The sequence below is a fragment of the Gadus macrocephalus genome, chromosome 8 (assembly GCF_031168955.1).
Source record: "Gadus macrocephalus chromosome 8, ASM3116895v1".
NCBI classification, from domain to species: domain Eukaryota; kingdom Metazoa; phylum Chordata; class Actinopteri; order Gadiformes; family Gadidae; genus Gadus; species Gadus macrocephalus.
In genome coordinates this window covers 7928352-7942665 of record NC_082389.1, presented here as the reverse complement: position 1 = coordinate 7942665, position 14314 = coordinate 7928352, and the positions used below count along the sequence as shown (strand labels likewise).

The 14314-nt window shown below is 47.8% G+C and overlaps 1 protein-coding gene across 3 annotated transcripts; it reads right to left on the bottom strand.

The window, feature by feature from the left end:
• Positions 1-6: 6 nt before the first annotated feature.
• Positions 7-14292, bottom strand: LOC132462811 (epidermal growth factor receptor substrate 15-like 1). 3 transcript variants are annotated; one of them, XM_060058567.1, is made up of 22 exons: positions 14201-14292; positions 13714-13755; positions 13471-13560; positions 13333-13380; positions 13135-13230; positions 12909-12983; positions 12699-12824; positions 12552-12611; positions 12138-12413; positions 10985-11145; positions 9901-10060; positions 9078-9140; positions 7235-7320; positions 6503-6575; positions 5864-6025; positions 5059-5256; positions 4283-4435; positions 3401-3512; positions 2737-2876; positions 2531-2591; positions 601-683; positions 7-246 (listed from the first exon to the last, which is right to left on the bottom strand). In XM_060058567.1, exons 1-22 carry the CDS (start codon positions 14225-14227, stop codon positions 121-123), a joined length of 2418 nt encoding a protein of 805 aa, XP_059914550.1. In that variant the 5' UTR covers positions 14228-14292; the 3' UTR covers positions 7-120. The 3 variants fall into 3 exon arrangements, with proteins under 3 accessions (XP_059914550.1, XP_059914551.1, XP_059914552.1); XM_060058568.1 differs by lacking the exon at positions 9078-9140; XM_060058569.1 differs by lacking the exon at positions 7-246 and having other exon boundaries at positions 430-683.
• Positions 14293-14314: the final 22 nt, after the last annotated feature.

The window sequence follows — 14314 nt, the reverse complement described above, 5'->3', positions numbered from 1 at the left end:
CTGCTCACAGCCATGCTTTGTCCGTGCGCGGCCATACACATACGTGAGAGGCATTAATTGTACAGCGCTGTCGAGTGGTGATAGAAAGGTATGCAACGTTGCTGTGTAAATACAGTCCATTCACCATTTAGCAAATGATGTGTTCACACTCAGGCGGACCACACACACACACACTGTTCTTACCATAGGGAGGTGCTGGGCGGTTAGGCACATTTTTCTTGGGGGCATGGCGGGGTTGTCCTGCTTCTGCGCGCGCACACACACACACACACACACACACACACACACACACACACACACACACACACACACACACACACACACACACACACACACACACACACACACACACACACACACACACACACACACACACACACACACACCTATCAATATATAGCCCCTGGCCTTGGACAACATTCTTTATATAAATATCTATAAATAACAGGGGGGGGGGGGGGGAAGCTATAAGTGATGCATTGGGGTGGGTGTGGGAATTTAGAGCTCACTCATAATGTGGGCAAAATGAATAACCTGGCCTTCTACAACGCCAGCGGAAAAAAGAAAAATCATAACTCAAAAAAGGTCCAGGAAGCTTACCTTTGACATCTGAGTAAAGTCGGCGAAACCGCCCTTGCTTCCAAAGGAGTTATTCCCGAAGGCGTCCGTTTTCCCGAACGCATCTGTGACAAGACGAGCATGTGAAGCACCTCTTTGGAAAGTCTGAATGCATCAGTGGAAGGAGCCTCAAAGGGAGGTTTAATGAGAGTTCAACCCCACGACCGACCACACGTTCAGAAGTCAGCCCTGCGCCCCGCTTGTTTATGAAATCGGCCCCGCGTGCTATTCTGGGATCAGGGGGGGGGGGGGTCTCACTTTCCATGACATTTCGAGGAGAAAACCCTAAAAAGCAAACATTACGCCGAACCTGACGAGTGCATCTGATTAGCTAATTAGACGACTGAGACGCTCTACTGTTAACCAGAACTGTGAGGCGGTTGTTTGGAAACAGCGTGGAATGCCTGCCCCCCGCTTAATGAAGAAATTGCAACTGTGGAGTGGTACAGAGAAACGGGGGGGGGGGGGGGGGGGGGAAAGCAAGCACCCCAAACAAACCATTGTAACACAATCTGTTTGTTGTTAGTGTGCCGACCAAAATGGTGGCAGTCATGTGCGACGCGCGGAGTGTTTTCTTTCACATTAAAACGCACCGCGCTCCGGGGTCTACAGGCGCTCCTGTGTTTGGGTGAACGACTGTGTAGCCGAGGACGTGCGCAGGCCGGTGGTTAGCTCCCGAAGCTACAACAACAAACCCCCCCCCCCCCCCCCCACCCCCCGTACCGAATGAGCCGTAGAAGAGTTGGATAGGTGGAGGAGGAGGTGGAGGAGGAGGAGGAGTGGGGCAGGGAAGCTTGTTAAAGAAGCGCTGTCTTCAAGCAGAATGGGAGGCATAGTCACAGAGTTTCTGTTGTGCTTGGCTCCAGCAAACCTCCTGTTTTTCCAGGGATATGGAGGGGGGGGGGGGGGGTATTTTTAGTCGTCCAGCAGTTAAATGCGTAGGTACCGGACTAAAAATAGCCCTGCACCACAGGAAAAAATGAAGCCACGGAGAGTAAAAATGGCGTGACCCCTAATGACCCCCCCCCACCCTCCCCCGCCCCCCCCCCACCCCCCGACCAACGTCTAAATCCAACACGTCACCCAGACACTGTGGCACAGGCATCAGTGCTTCTTTGAGACCGGGTTGCGCAATTTAAGTGTTTTCCCACATTTTGCCGCCAATTTCCTGCTTGGTCACTGAGGGAAAAGTACACCGGTTTTTACAGGGAAAAAGGAGGACATTGAAGCGAGGAACAGTGGAATAGGCTAGGTCTGGCATCCGGGACGCGTCCGTGTGTCAACTAGAACTGATCCATGTGCACCTGGAGGGCTTGCTGGGTAAGCATGCACGTGTAGGACCTGCCGTTGCAGGATTTAAATACGGGTTCCTACGTCAGCTACCGCTCTCCCTATTACTAAAGATTCAATAGAAATGTACAAACGTCATGAGTGCAATTTCCTCTCCCTCTCCCTCTTCCCCTTGCCCCCCTGTCCCCTTCAGCATGAGTGCTTCCTCTATACATCAACTGTTTGTGCTCAAACACACAGGCCCTGTACTCCAGGACACATGACCATTTGACTGCGGGGACCTTGATGGCCTGTGACGGCATACATCCCGTTCACCTTGTTGTGGTGAACTGTTATGTCCCTTTGACACCCAAGGAATCCCGGCGGTTAACTTGATCCGTCTAGTCGGGCGTTTTATTGCCATGTTAAGCGTGACCTTTCATTCATGAATTGATAGCTCTTTTTTTTCTCTTTTTTTTTTTAATTCAATGTAACTGAATTGTCGCTGGTGAAGCACTTTACCGGTGTAACTTAGATTAAACATAAACTAGTCAGAATTCATACCAGCTCCTGCAAGTATTTGTAGTAGGAGCTTTAGCCTTTTAGAATGTGCGTGTCTGCAGGGATATGATCATGACGGTACCTGGTTCTTTTGCCTTGGGGCTGTTGGACCTGAACAGGTCAGCACCACCGAAGGCGGGCGGCTGAGAGAAAAAGGAAAATAAATGGGACTGAACATTTTCACAATCTATGGTCTCCCATTCATATTGAGCGATGCATGACCAACACTTAAAATGCCCCTGAGGTCCTGTGAACTAATAGGACCCAGTCACTCGACAGTTGTTGTACCTTGAGCGGAGGGGTGGGTTTTCTCCCGAACGGGTCCGACGACGCAAACAGGTCCGACTTGTCCGTCTTTTTGAAGAAGTCTTCGGAGGATGTTCCTTTGAAGGGGTCGGTGGCTTTGAACGGATCGCCCCCGAAAGCATCTAAAAACGCAAAAGGTGACAAGGATCAAGCCAGTGACGGCGTCATATGGTTTGAAATCTCAACAAAAAAACAACTCGGCTCGTCTTTTTAGAATGTGAATTGTATTGGTCATCAATGGTAATCATGTCAGACTTAAACTACGTTGTACTCTTACCCTCTATAATTTCACACCCTGGGATTTTAAGGGCAAACCTTACGTCACATTGAATTCAGATGAGACAATGGGCCATCATATCAGGTCCATCAGGTCTTCAATGTAGGAGGATAAACTAGACCAACCACGCACCAAGCAGGCCTACGATAACATGCCCCGTTATCCAAACACAGCAAGAGACTTTCGACCCTTTTACATATAAGAAAATAACGTCAACTTCATCCAAGATCACCAAGTGAAACCCATTTGTCCCCCAGCAGGTATAGGTGTGAGTGTGCTGATGGCTGTTAACCAGGGTTCCGGTGTAGGTGTCGCGGTTCTAAAATGACCACTGCTGAGGAACTAAGGGTGGATTCGAGGGGCTCAGACCTTGAAAGGAGTCGGCCTTGAAGGGGTCTTCGGTCTGGAAGGGGTCACTGGAGGTGTCCCGGGGCCCGTTGCTGCTGTTGAACATGGCTATCCGAGACTTGAAGGAATCCGCCTAGAGACGCGAAAAGTTATGAAGTTATTGTTATGAAACGGTCTAATAATTAAAGCCATTACAATGGTGAACGAATCACCTCAAGACAAACAGTGAGCTTGTATTGGCTTAAAGGATGCGCAAAACAAAAAAAGAGATTAAAAGGAGTATGCCCTGAATGGCAAAAACGTTTGTGCACTTCTCAACAACAATCACACTTAAGCCGTTTGCTCAGGTGGCCAATTAAAATGTTCTTTTACAAAGAATGTTCATGTGTTAATTGTCAGTTTAAAATACCTGTTCCATTCAGACTGGTAATACATTGGAACCCGAGTTTTTTAAGCACCCTGCTCTTTGATGTGCTATATAATTAGCAGTGTGACAATTAATGTGTTGGTTCGTGGTGCTGGCGTGACACGGAGCGAATATCCGACGGCCCCGTCAGCCAATAGAGAGCCGGGTGGAAGCCCAACCTGAGCGCCAACATTCTCCCGGAAAAAGCCGGGAGAATGAAGGGGAAAGATTAGTGGACCTTCTTTCCTACGGCGGCGGTCGCTAAAATGTTCCAACAGGTGCAGAGGGCTGAGCCGGTCACCGTGAACGGCCGGGCATTCACTACAGCGCTGACGTCAATCGGGCCCCCCCCCCCCCCCCCCCCCCCCCCCCCCCTCCTCACCGTCCCTCTGAAGGCCCCGTTCTCCTACTCCCGCCGGGGGGACGTCGCCCGCCACCACCCCCCCCCTGGTCCCCTGTCCCCTCTTCCCCGTCCTCCTCCTCCTCCTCTTCCTCACCGTCCCTCTGAAGGCCCCGTTCTCCTTCTCCGGGAGGACGTCGTCCGCCAGGTTGGTCATGCTGCCGCCGTTGGTGAGCGCGCGGTCGTACTGCTCGATGCCCTTGGTCACCTCCAGCTGGCTGTCCTGGATCTGAGTCAGTTTGCTGCGGGCCTGGGGTAGTGGACAGGGATAGAGCGGATGGTGTTTTAGAGGAGACGCGTCGCATTCAAAAGGGACTTGAAGACGCGTTGACTCAGTTGTGGACGGGGAGGTGCAGGGAAGGCAGCGGTTGGCTTGCTCTAGGCCTACTACAGGGAGGAATCGGAAAGTCTGGTTCAGGTCTGCGTTGTATCCGAGCCGCGGGCGGTTAACAACAACAACAATGCCCCCTGAAGTACACTACACGGTCGAATTCCTTTGCAGTATATATATAAAGGGACGACCTTCCCCGTTCTCCGTTCCGTCTGAGCCGTGCCCACTTGGCACAGAGCTGTAGTGTGAGCTTGGTTTGTGCGTGAACGGAGCAAAGCAAACTTTTAAAGGATGAAACTCGACTGCTGAGAAAAAGGAGTCAACTTACGGGGGAGAACGTGTGTAATGTGGCCAAGGGGTGCCAACCGCAATCATTTTAACGAAAGTAACAGTGTTACACACATTCGAAATTCATGAATGAGGCGTTTGTATTGTGATTTGGTCAAGAGTGCTGCTGAAAGCTGCCATGAATCAGTCAACGGGGTCGCATTGGGTCCATGCTTTAAGATGGGCCCGGTGGCTGGGTGGAGGAGGGGTCTGACCTGGTTGAGCTCGTCCTGGGTGGCCCTTAGGGACTTGGTGATGCTGTCCAGCTGGACACGCCCCGACAGCAGGTTCTGGCCCAGCAGGGCCTCCTCCTCCTGCAGCCGGCTCAGCTCCCCCTTGGTGCGACCCATCTCGTCCTCCTGGCTCCGCAGGTCCAGCTCCTGGGAGCGGATCTGGCTCTGCAGGGACGCGATCTGGGCGGGGAGAGGGGGAGGCGGTGGTGGAGGTTCGAGTCAGATCAGCAGATTCCCTTTAAATAAAGAATTAAATTTTGGTATGCACCGTGGACATTACATAATGCCGCCTTCAATTGTAGAAAAATATTGGGGAACGCTTTACAATAAGAGTACATAAAGCAACCATTTAACATTAGTAAATGCCGCAAAAAGCATTAACTTACAATGAATTACCATTTAACTAAGATTCTAGTAATCATTTATGCATTCATGTTAACTAAGATAGCAATTTTTACATTATTCAATATGGTTTAAACAGTATTTATAAGGTGTATTAGCCGTTAACCCTAAGAATGGTGTGCCAATGAAACTAGAGTAACTATTGCTAAGAAATGAACCACAATACAAAACCTCACCCCAACCCAAACCCCTTGCTCTTACCCCTATGCTTATGCGACACAACAATGCCTATCACTGCAGTAACTAATATTAACTCATGGCGGATTAATGTTCCCTTATTGTGCAGGGATACCCAACATTCTCCCATATGGAGCCCCCACAAAGGCCTCCATTCATGCAGCCTGCCTCCAGCGGAGGGCGTATGAGCAGCCCCGCTGCCTCTCACCGTCTGGGACTCGTCCTGGCACTTGACCTTCACGTCGTTCAGCATCCCCTCCAGCTTGGAGCGCTGCTGGTCCGTCTCCTCCAGCCTCTCCTTAGCGTCCTGCTTCTGGGACTCGGCGTCCTGCAGGGTGCCGTTCTCCCGGTCCAGGTCCACCTGCATCTCCTGAGGAGAAGGGGGCCGCACCGAGCCGGGCCGTTGGGTTAGGGGGGCCGCACGGAGCCGGGTCGATGGGTTAGGGGGGCGGCGGGCCGTGGTTCTCTCGTTAAAGTACAGCTTTCATTTCAGTTTTTTTTTTAATTTTTTTTTTTTTTATACCATTTATCATTTCAAAGCTTTTTCTTTTTACGGATTCAGTTATCAAACATGAACCGCATTTGCCGTTATTTGAAGAGACCGGTACCATGGGGGGGAGGGAGAGGGTGAAATGAAACCATTATGAAGCCAACCCTATGAAGGGGTTAGCTTCATAATAACACTCCTGTTTAGTTCATAATGAAAGTCATTATGGATTAAACCACTGAAGCCAACCCTAACAAAACGTATCAGAGCGGCATTTCAGCCGCTCTGATTGTCTGCACTGATTTGTAAGGGTTAGTTTCATAGTGCCGCATCGGCGGGTCGCGTCACGTCCAGCCTTACCTGAACCTCAGTGTTCTGTTGTCTGATGGCTTCCTCCTTCTCTCTGATCTCTAGCTCCAGGACGTACTTGTCCCTGTCAAACACATGAAAAGGCCGGGTTATGATTGGATTAGGGTCTGTATGGGGCTTTGAGAGATGTTTGGAGCAGTGTGTGGAAACCGAAACAAAAAGACCTTTCGTGCAAGGGGAAGGCATCGCTATAATAGTTGTGACTGTGGACGAGGTAGGTTGTTGTAACACCTACCTGTCGTGGTTTAACACCCTGTCACAACAACCGGGTGCAACTATGCACAAACCAAAAATACGTTGGTTCTCTGAACCCAAGTTCTCTGTAAGTCATATCCATTCTGCCCGCGTGTGTGTGAGGTGACAATCTGTTAATCGGTGGCACGACATTCAAAGACAAGAACCGTTTACTCTTATAAACTGTAGAGGCTGGCTGTACTCTGAATGGGCTACACTCACATGTTGCATAGGTTTTCAAAGTACGCAATTATACCACATTGTTTCGGCTTCCTGGCGGCCTATTAGATAAACAAAAAAACCTGACAGTCAGGAATGCAAGAGGGACATTTGGCTGCACGAGTCCATCTGGGCAGCCCCTGGTCAGGGCAAGCCTAGTGTAGCGTGCAGCGGCCTCTCCTGAGCCCTGGCTACGAGGAAGACAAGGAAACAGAGCCATTCTTCTGCCGGCTGCAGCTCAGGCGGGGGGGGAGGGGGGGGGGGGTTCACCTCTGCAGCTGAGCTATTTCCTGGCTGAGGTCGTCCAGTTCTTTGATGCCCGTCAGGTCGGCTGAGCCGCTGGAACTGTTGCTGTCCTGAGGTGGGGAGGGAGGAACAGGAGAGTGGTAACTGGGCTTGTTATTGGGTGTAATCCATATGAATTTGATTCATCACAAAAACATTAACTGCCAAGTTAGGTCATGTTCCCCTTCTCTCTCATGCTTATTATTGAATTACATTTATTTTCCAACACAAGAGGGCGCCCTTTCAGTTTTGAAACAAGGCTTAATTCACTGGCGGTGCTGTGAGGAGGATGGGAATTTAACCTCTTTTGACGACATATTGGTGCCACATGAAATGGTTGAAGATCGATGAAGGTTGGCAATGGCTGGAGAAATGGGGGGGGGGGGTTGAGGTGACTGACGGGGCTCTGTGTGTGTGTGTGTGTGTGTGTGTGTGTGTGTGTGTGTGTGTGTGTGTGTGTGTGTGTGTGTGTGTGTGTGTGTGTGTGTGTGTTGCGGAAAGTAGAGGTCATGAGAGCGAGGGAAGAAAGGTTATGGCGGCAAGGAAAACAAAGCGAAAAAAGGTTTTCAGCAGATAAGAAGGGTGCAAAGGGGAAAAGCTGAACACAGATAGAGGGAGATAGGGGGGGGGGGCGAAGGAAAGAATGACAGCAGGTTAATGATGGCCAGCCGAGCCGGGACGAGAGGAGCTCCCCGCTGCCGAGCACGTGGGACAGGAAGGAAACGGAGCCTAGACACAGCGAGTCAGGGGATCAGACCCATTCCCACACAGGACTGACGTAGGAGACCCGGCGAGGGTTCTCACCCAGGCCGGGAGGAGGACAGGTCCTCAGTGGAAAGTGTTATCCGAGATGAGTCAACATCTGGTCGTTTTTGGGTTGAACGGGGTGACCCCACTTTGATGTATGATCACAATTAGTGAATTCTATTGGAAGGCTCGAGAGCAAATGCTGGGGTGGATTCCCACAAGACTAAGCTTTAGATCATTAAGCTTTAGATTTTTTGTTGCCAATACGCTGACATATTAAGAGGATTCAAGAAAGTAGCAATACTGCAAAAGGCTAAATCAACATAAATAGTTTAAAAACAATCAGTTCACAATTAATTACTAAAAAATTACCATAAAAAACTAAAAGCAATAATAGTGCTCGATTTAGCTAAGATAAGAATACACTTGTTTGTTTTATAAAGATACAAGTTACTTGAATCTTTTTTGGACAATGAAATAATCAACTTTTTTGAAAAACCTCTCTTCGCTGATACTGCGAAGATAGGCTTTCGCAGTACCAGCAGGTGGAAGCATTTGACAATAAATAGTGAAACGCCTCACCACATTTCAGTGAAAGCTGAAACTACTACAGGGCTTGTAGATCAGAATGCATCATGGGATTTTTTTATTGGCAGGCACTCACATATTGAGAGCTCAAGAGAGTAGCGGTACTGTTAAATCATAATCATTGTAAATATGTCATAAACTAGGCTGATGAAAACTTTGTTTTACTACATCTCGCATGAGAAACACTGGCAGTTTCAAACACAACAATATCTACCCTTAATAACAAATCATTTGAAGATTAATTCTGCGGTCATTTCAATGTGACGTCATGATGTACAAGCCCTCTACATACGCAAGTACAATGCAACAATAATACACCCGAGTTTCTTTGCCGACACTAAGATTCACTAGGAGAAGCAGATTTATTTTGTTTTGCATTCCACGCAAAAACGTTGCTTACAATGCAAAGCACTTTCTGCTTGGACCATATTGGTGCTGGTGAAAACAACAGGTACAACAGCGCCTCCACGTGGAGAACAGGGCAATTACTCACTCTGCGCAGATGAGCAAAGGCAGCAAGCTCAGGTCCCACAGCAGACATGAAACCAGCGTAGGTCTTAGAGATCCCAGAGAGAAAGAAAGCAGGGGCGGAAGAATCATTTGTTGTTTGGCAAAGCAAAGCAGAAGAATGCAGGTGGAAAGTAGCAGAACTTTAACATTTAAAAAGAGAACGTTTCTGTTTTGGAACAAGACAGTTTATAGCCAATATATTCACCACAGTTGTAATATATTTAGAGTTGCAATTTATCACTCTGGCTTAATTGAACTTAAACTAGGACTGTTATAGAGCTGAAATAGTAGTAAATAGTTCATAATAGTACAAATGTGTCCTCTAACAGCTACACAGACACACCTAACCATATATCTTTATGTACAAGATATTTTCATTATATTATACATGGAAATATCTTGTGGTATTATAGATAATAACACAAGATATTTCGTAGTTTGGTTCAATGTCAATATTGTACTTTGAGTATTTGCTCTAAAACTACTGATTCAAACTGAATACGATATGAATATGACATGGAGTCACATTTAATATTCATACCACCAAGATAGAAGACCCATTAACCAGGAAGCTTAACGAGCTCTGCATATGATGCTATGCAGTTCATAGGACACGTGACAATTACCTTTTTTAAAGTATGCCTTAAAATCAGGTGATCGAGTTTAGTGATCTTCATTGCATCCAAAAGCCATCAGGCCGTTGGATAACAGCCAAGAACAGACTCTAATACAAAACGTGATGATTTCAACGACGACTAAAGCGTGGGCCGGTGAGGCCAGCGACAGAGGGCCGCGGGGGGACTCACGGGGCCGGCGGGCGCGCTCCGCTCCGACGGGGGGATCATGTCCGGGGTGAGGCTCTGCGGGGGGTCCGTGCCCTGGCTGACCTTCTGCTGGATCAGGTACATGGCCAGGGAGAACTGCTCCCTGCTCAGCTTGCCCATCTGCTTGGTGTCCGCCAGGCCCCTGGGGAGAGCGGCAGAGGACCTGGTGACTCCGTGTTCCCCCCGCCGGCTAACACCTGACACCTGCATCACGTCTCAGTCGCCCGTCCGCGCGCAACGTACGGGATAGCCGTGTGTTCTTACAGTGCAACGATTAAACCCTTGTTGTACACCGTGGTACATGGAGTCTCCGTGTAAATCGTGTCATGTGTTCAGCGACTAGGGAGAAACTCCATTGTAAGCATAATGTCATTCTTGGTGGGCCAGACTTCCGCAGGTCAATACCTCCCTACCGTCATTTTTCAAAGGCTACGCAATCCTCACTTCCTTATTCATCTGTACACACCTACAAGTTTGCATCTTGTTTTATTCTTCAAATTGTTGATAAATTATACATTGTCAAGTAGCATCGAAGGAAACTCGGCAACCGTCAGCCACTTTTGAGCAATAGTACCTCTTTCTCTTCTTCTTCTTTCGTAACCTACGTCAGAATATGCTTGCCTACTACTTTAAACAAAGCTGGTGTGGTAGAGTGACCAGGTCAAGTTCATGCCTTTCCCTAGCGCCGATCTTCCCCATACTGAACAGGCGTACTCACTAGTAGAGTAGCAGAGAGTGGGTGCTGTAGAGGGTCGGGTGCTTGGACCTGCATCCTGTCTCATGCTGGTGAGCTGGCGGAGGAGTGTGCTCCCCTTTGCCATGGTCTTTTCAATATGGGTCTTGTGTGTTAAACGCCTATCCAAAGTTACCCCTGGGTTGAATGGGTCTCAAAAGCACTATGCCAGGCTGTTCCACTTTTTTAATCTAACTGAACAGCTAGCATATTCCGATAAAAGATACTTTTGAAATGGAGCCAACAAAGCAGTATCATTTCAACTACATAACAATGAGATGGTGTTGCGTCAGTCCTGATACTAGACTCGGTTCAAATCGTCACAGGCCTCACCATATCTGGGCCAGCATGGTCTGGGGCAGGCTGGACAGCATGAAGATCTCTATGACCTCCGTGCCGGTGACCAGGCCGTCCATGTCTGTGTCTGTTTTGAGGAAGAGGTCGTCGTAGCGCCCCCTGTCTGCCAGCGGGACCACCCAGTTCACGGAGGAGGTCTGAGGACACAGACGACACACAAAAGGGTATGAAGACCCGCATCTGCTGCAGTATCCAAAACACGCGTTACGTGTGTCATGAAAATGTAAACCAGTAATGCAAGTGATTTGTTATAATGTGTCATATTTCTGTATCTTTGCATCATGAAGCAGTTATATATATTTAACTTATATTTATATTTTGTATAGGTATGGGTATGGAGCAAAACACAAATGTATGCTAGAAAAATGTCTGTAAAAGGGCCAGGGTAGCATGACAGGGAAGACAATGTAGACAAATACATGGAATGAGGAATGAGGATGTGAATGAGGGTCGAGAGATTAGGAAATGGTGGCTCGATGACAACCATCTGCCCTCATTAGGGAATCAGTCAGGAGTGAAGAGCTGTCATTCCTTCTGTTCTTCCCCCTCCAACAGAACTACTGAGCGTAAACACAGAGCCCTGCAGCAACTGCATGGTGTCCAGTGATACATAGTGGTCGCTGCTCACAACAATGTGGCCAAACAAGTCCGGCCATTAGCTCTCAAAAATGGATTGGATACTGGACGTGCTTGTTTGATCATGATACACTGCCAGGGTGCAGCTGGGAAACAGGCTCTAAACTTGAAAGTATGTATTAGCAATGCAATGTGAAGTAATGAATGCGTTTCCTAGTTTACTTTTGGTTTCATTGAGCTGGCTCAACAGAAACTAGCAACCACAATCAAAACTACAAATTGGCTAGATTGACTTTTCCAATTCAGATATCAGCATAAATACAATGGACTTCTCAATGAATAGCCTAATAGATAAGTGTGAAGCTGTTACTCTTATAACGATAGTTCTATAGCTACCAGTAAAATTAACAATGTCATAGCATTTGCCATTCCTTGGTTTTGTATTGTAAACGAGAAATGTAAATATGGGACTAAGAGACCAAAACCATATGTTAGATTGCGTAAAGACAACACTTTGAGCAAAGCTCACGGCTAAGCTAATATTGACCAACACCTGCTGTGGACTGGACTTGAAGGAGTGCTTAGGCGAGAGGCCGCTGGTGGGCGTTCCCAGGGAAGCGACGGCACTCAGGGAGGGGGTGGGCCGCAGGGTCTCCTTCAGGGGCGACGGAGCCGAGGAGAGGGACATCCCGAACAGACCGGGCAGCACGGCCACGGCGCCCGCCAACTTCACGCCAGACTTCCTCCTCTTGGACGGCGGGATGAGGTTGGAGGGCAAGGTGGCCGGGACGGGCTCCTGCTCCATGGCTCGGTAGACCAGATGCATGGCCTGGTTTCCGTAAGAGGGACACACGGGTCAAGGACGCAGGTGCAAGACAGCTTTTGGAAACACACCATGAGCCGTGGACGAGAGTGCCCGGGAGACTCCTGACTCCTGAAACAGTAGTGCAATGATGCGACGTCTTACCACAGAAAACTCCTCTTTGTCCAGCTGCCCATCCTGGTCGACATCACTAATTTCCCAAATCTAAAAGAGAGAATACAACGTTTGAATAAGTCAATCACAATTTTACTAAAACTAAAAATGGTAAAGACGGTTTATGGACACAAATACCTTTCCCAATACTTCCAGAGGTAGCTTGGAGTTTATGAGCACGGGTTTGACCTTATCCCCTGGTAGGAGGCCGTTGACTGGCAACAGACTTTCAAAGATACCATCAAATTTCCCTTTTTCGTCAGGCTGGAATAAAACCAAAACACTGTTTTATGTGAAGAGCATCTCGGTATTCATTGGGAACACTGTGTCTCCAAGTGCTTTACTCACCCGTATTGCCCACTGCGAGTCTGTTTGTGTTGATGGTACTGGGGATAGGCTCGCTAATGGACTACCAGTGTCCTTCTGCAAAACAATGTATTAACATCGTTGAAGCTAGCCCAATCCAAGACTCAATTAGAACTACTGAATACGTAGTGAATATCACACGCAGCTCTTTGAGGAATGCACACACCCTTTTGATATTGTGAAATCAAGCAATGCACTTATTACTCACAAACTTGGGAGGAGCTAGCGTTTGGTTGAGGTTGTTGAGGCTAATGTCGTTGCCGCCCTGTGCCGAAGCCACAAGCCTGAGAGCTATGAAGAAACCCTGGGGAAGAGCTTGGTAGTCAGTTAGTATGCCAACATCAGCATCACACCACATAACAATTTCACAGCCATTTTTATCAAATAAATCTGGTAATCACATTACCCTCTTGTCCAAATAGCCTTTTCGTTCCGAATCAGCCAAATCCCAAATCTATCATATCATAAACAAACATTGGGTTAATAAGACATTGTGCAATTCAGATATGTACTTCCGTTTTCCAACTCAATTGTTAAATTGTACCTTTCCAAGTGTACTGTCCGACAGCCCCGACTTCTTAAGGAATTGAGCTGCATCCCCAGCTGATATTTGTCCTGTGTTTCCACGGTCAACCTAAAGCGATGCACAGTTATGGTTTACATTGCTTTGTTTGTCCAGTAGCGTAAAAGGCTACTCCTGTTTGAGTACAGCTGGGCAGATCATGTACACAAAGCCTAAGATATCTGGCCTATCTCAAAAAGGTAAACATAAGGCAGACGACATTACCTGTCGGAAATAGTTGTCATATACCGGGTTTCCGCTCGATAACTGTTGAAGTAAACACAGTGAAACGAGGGACGTGTGAGTGTCCCCTTAGACAGGCCAACTTTGACGTTCACTATAGAGCTAACTTAATAGCAGACGACACATTACCATTAAAGTATCTGTTGGAATATACAACCTTCGATTAAGAGAGATCAGAGTAGTGAAAATACTCTGTAGAGTACTAGGGCTGGTCACGTACATAGGTTATTTACGTATTTATTTCCCACTACCAATGTAATAGTCCCCTGCCTACGGCATGCTATAGGCTTCATCTGGTAGACGTTCACCAAGTCAATTGACAACAAAAGGCTGTTTCTACGACCACCACACACCGTGACATCGCTTAGAAAGTAGCATAATGAGGGATATATACTGACATTGTCGTTAAAAATACATATCATTAAACGCTTATGATCGATTTTATAAGGTAAAGGAGTTGTTGCTTTACCTGACTTAAAGTCATGAGCGCCGCCATATTTCCTGCTGGGACGGGAGTGCGCACGCCCTTAAGCGGACACGCGCATTGGAAGCAGTGACAGTGCTGTCAAAAACTGGAGCAGGG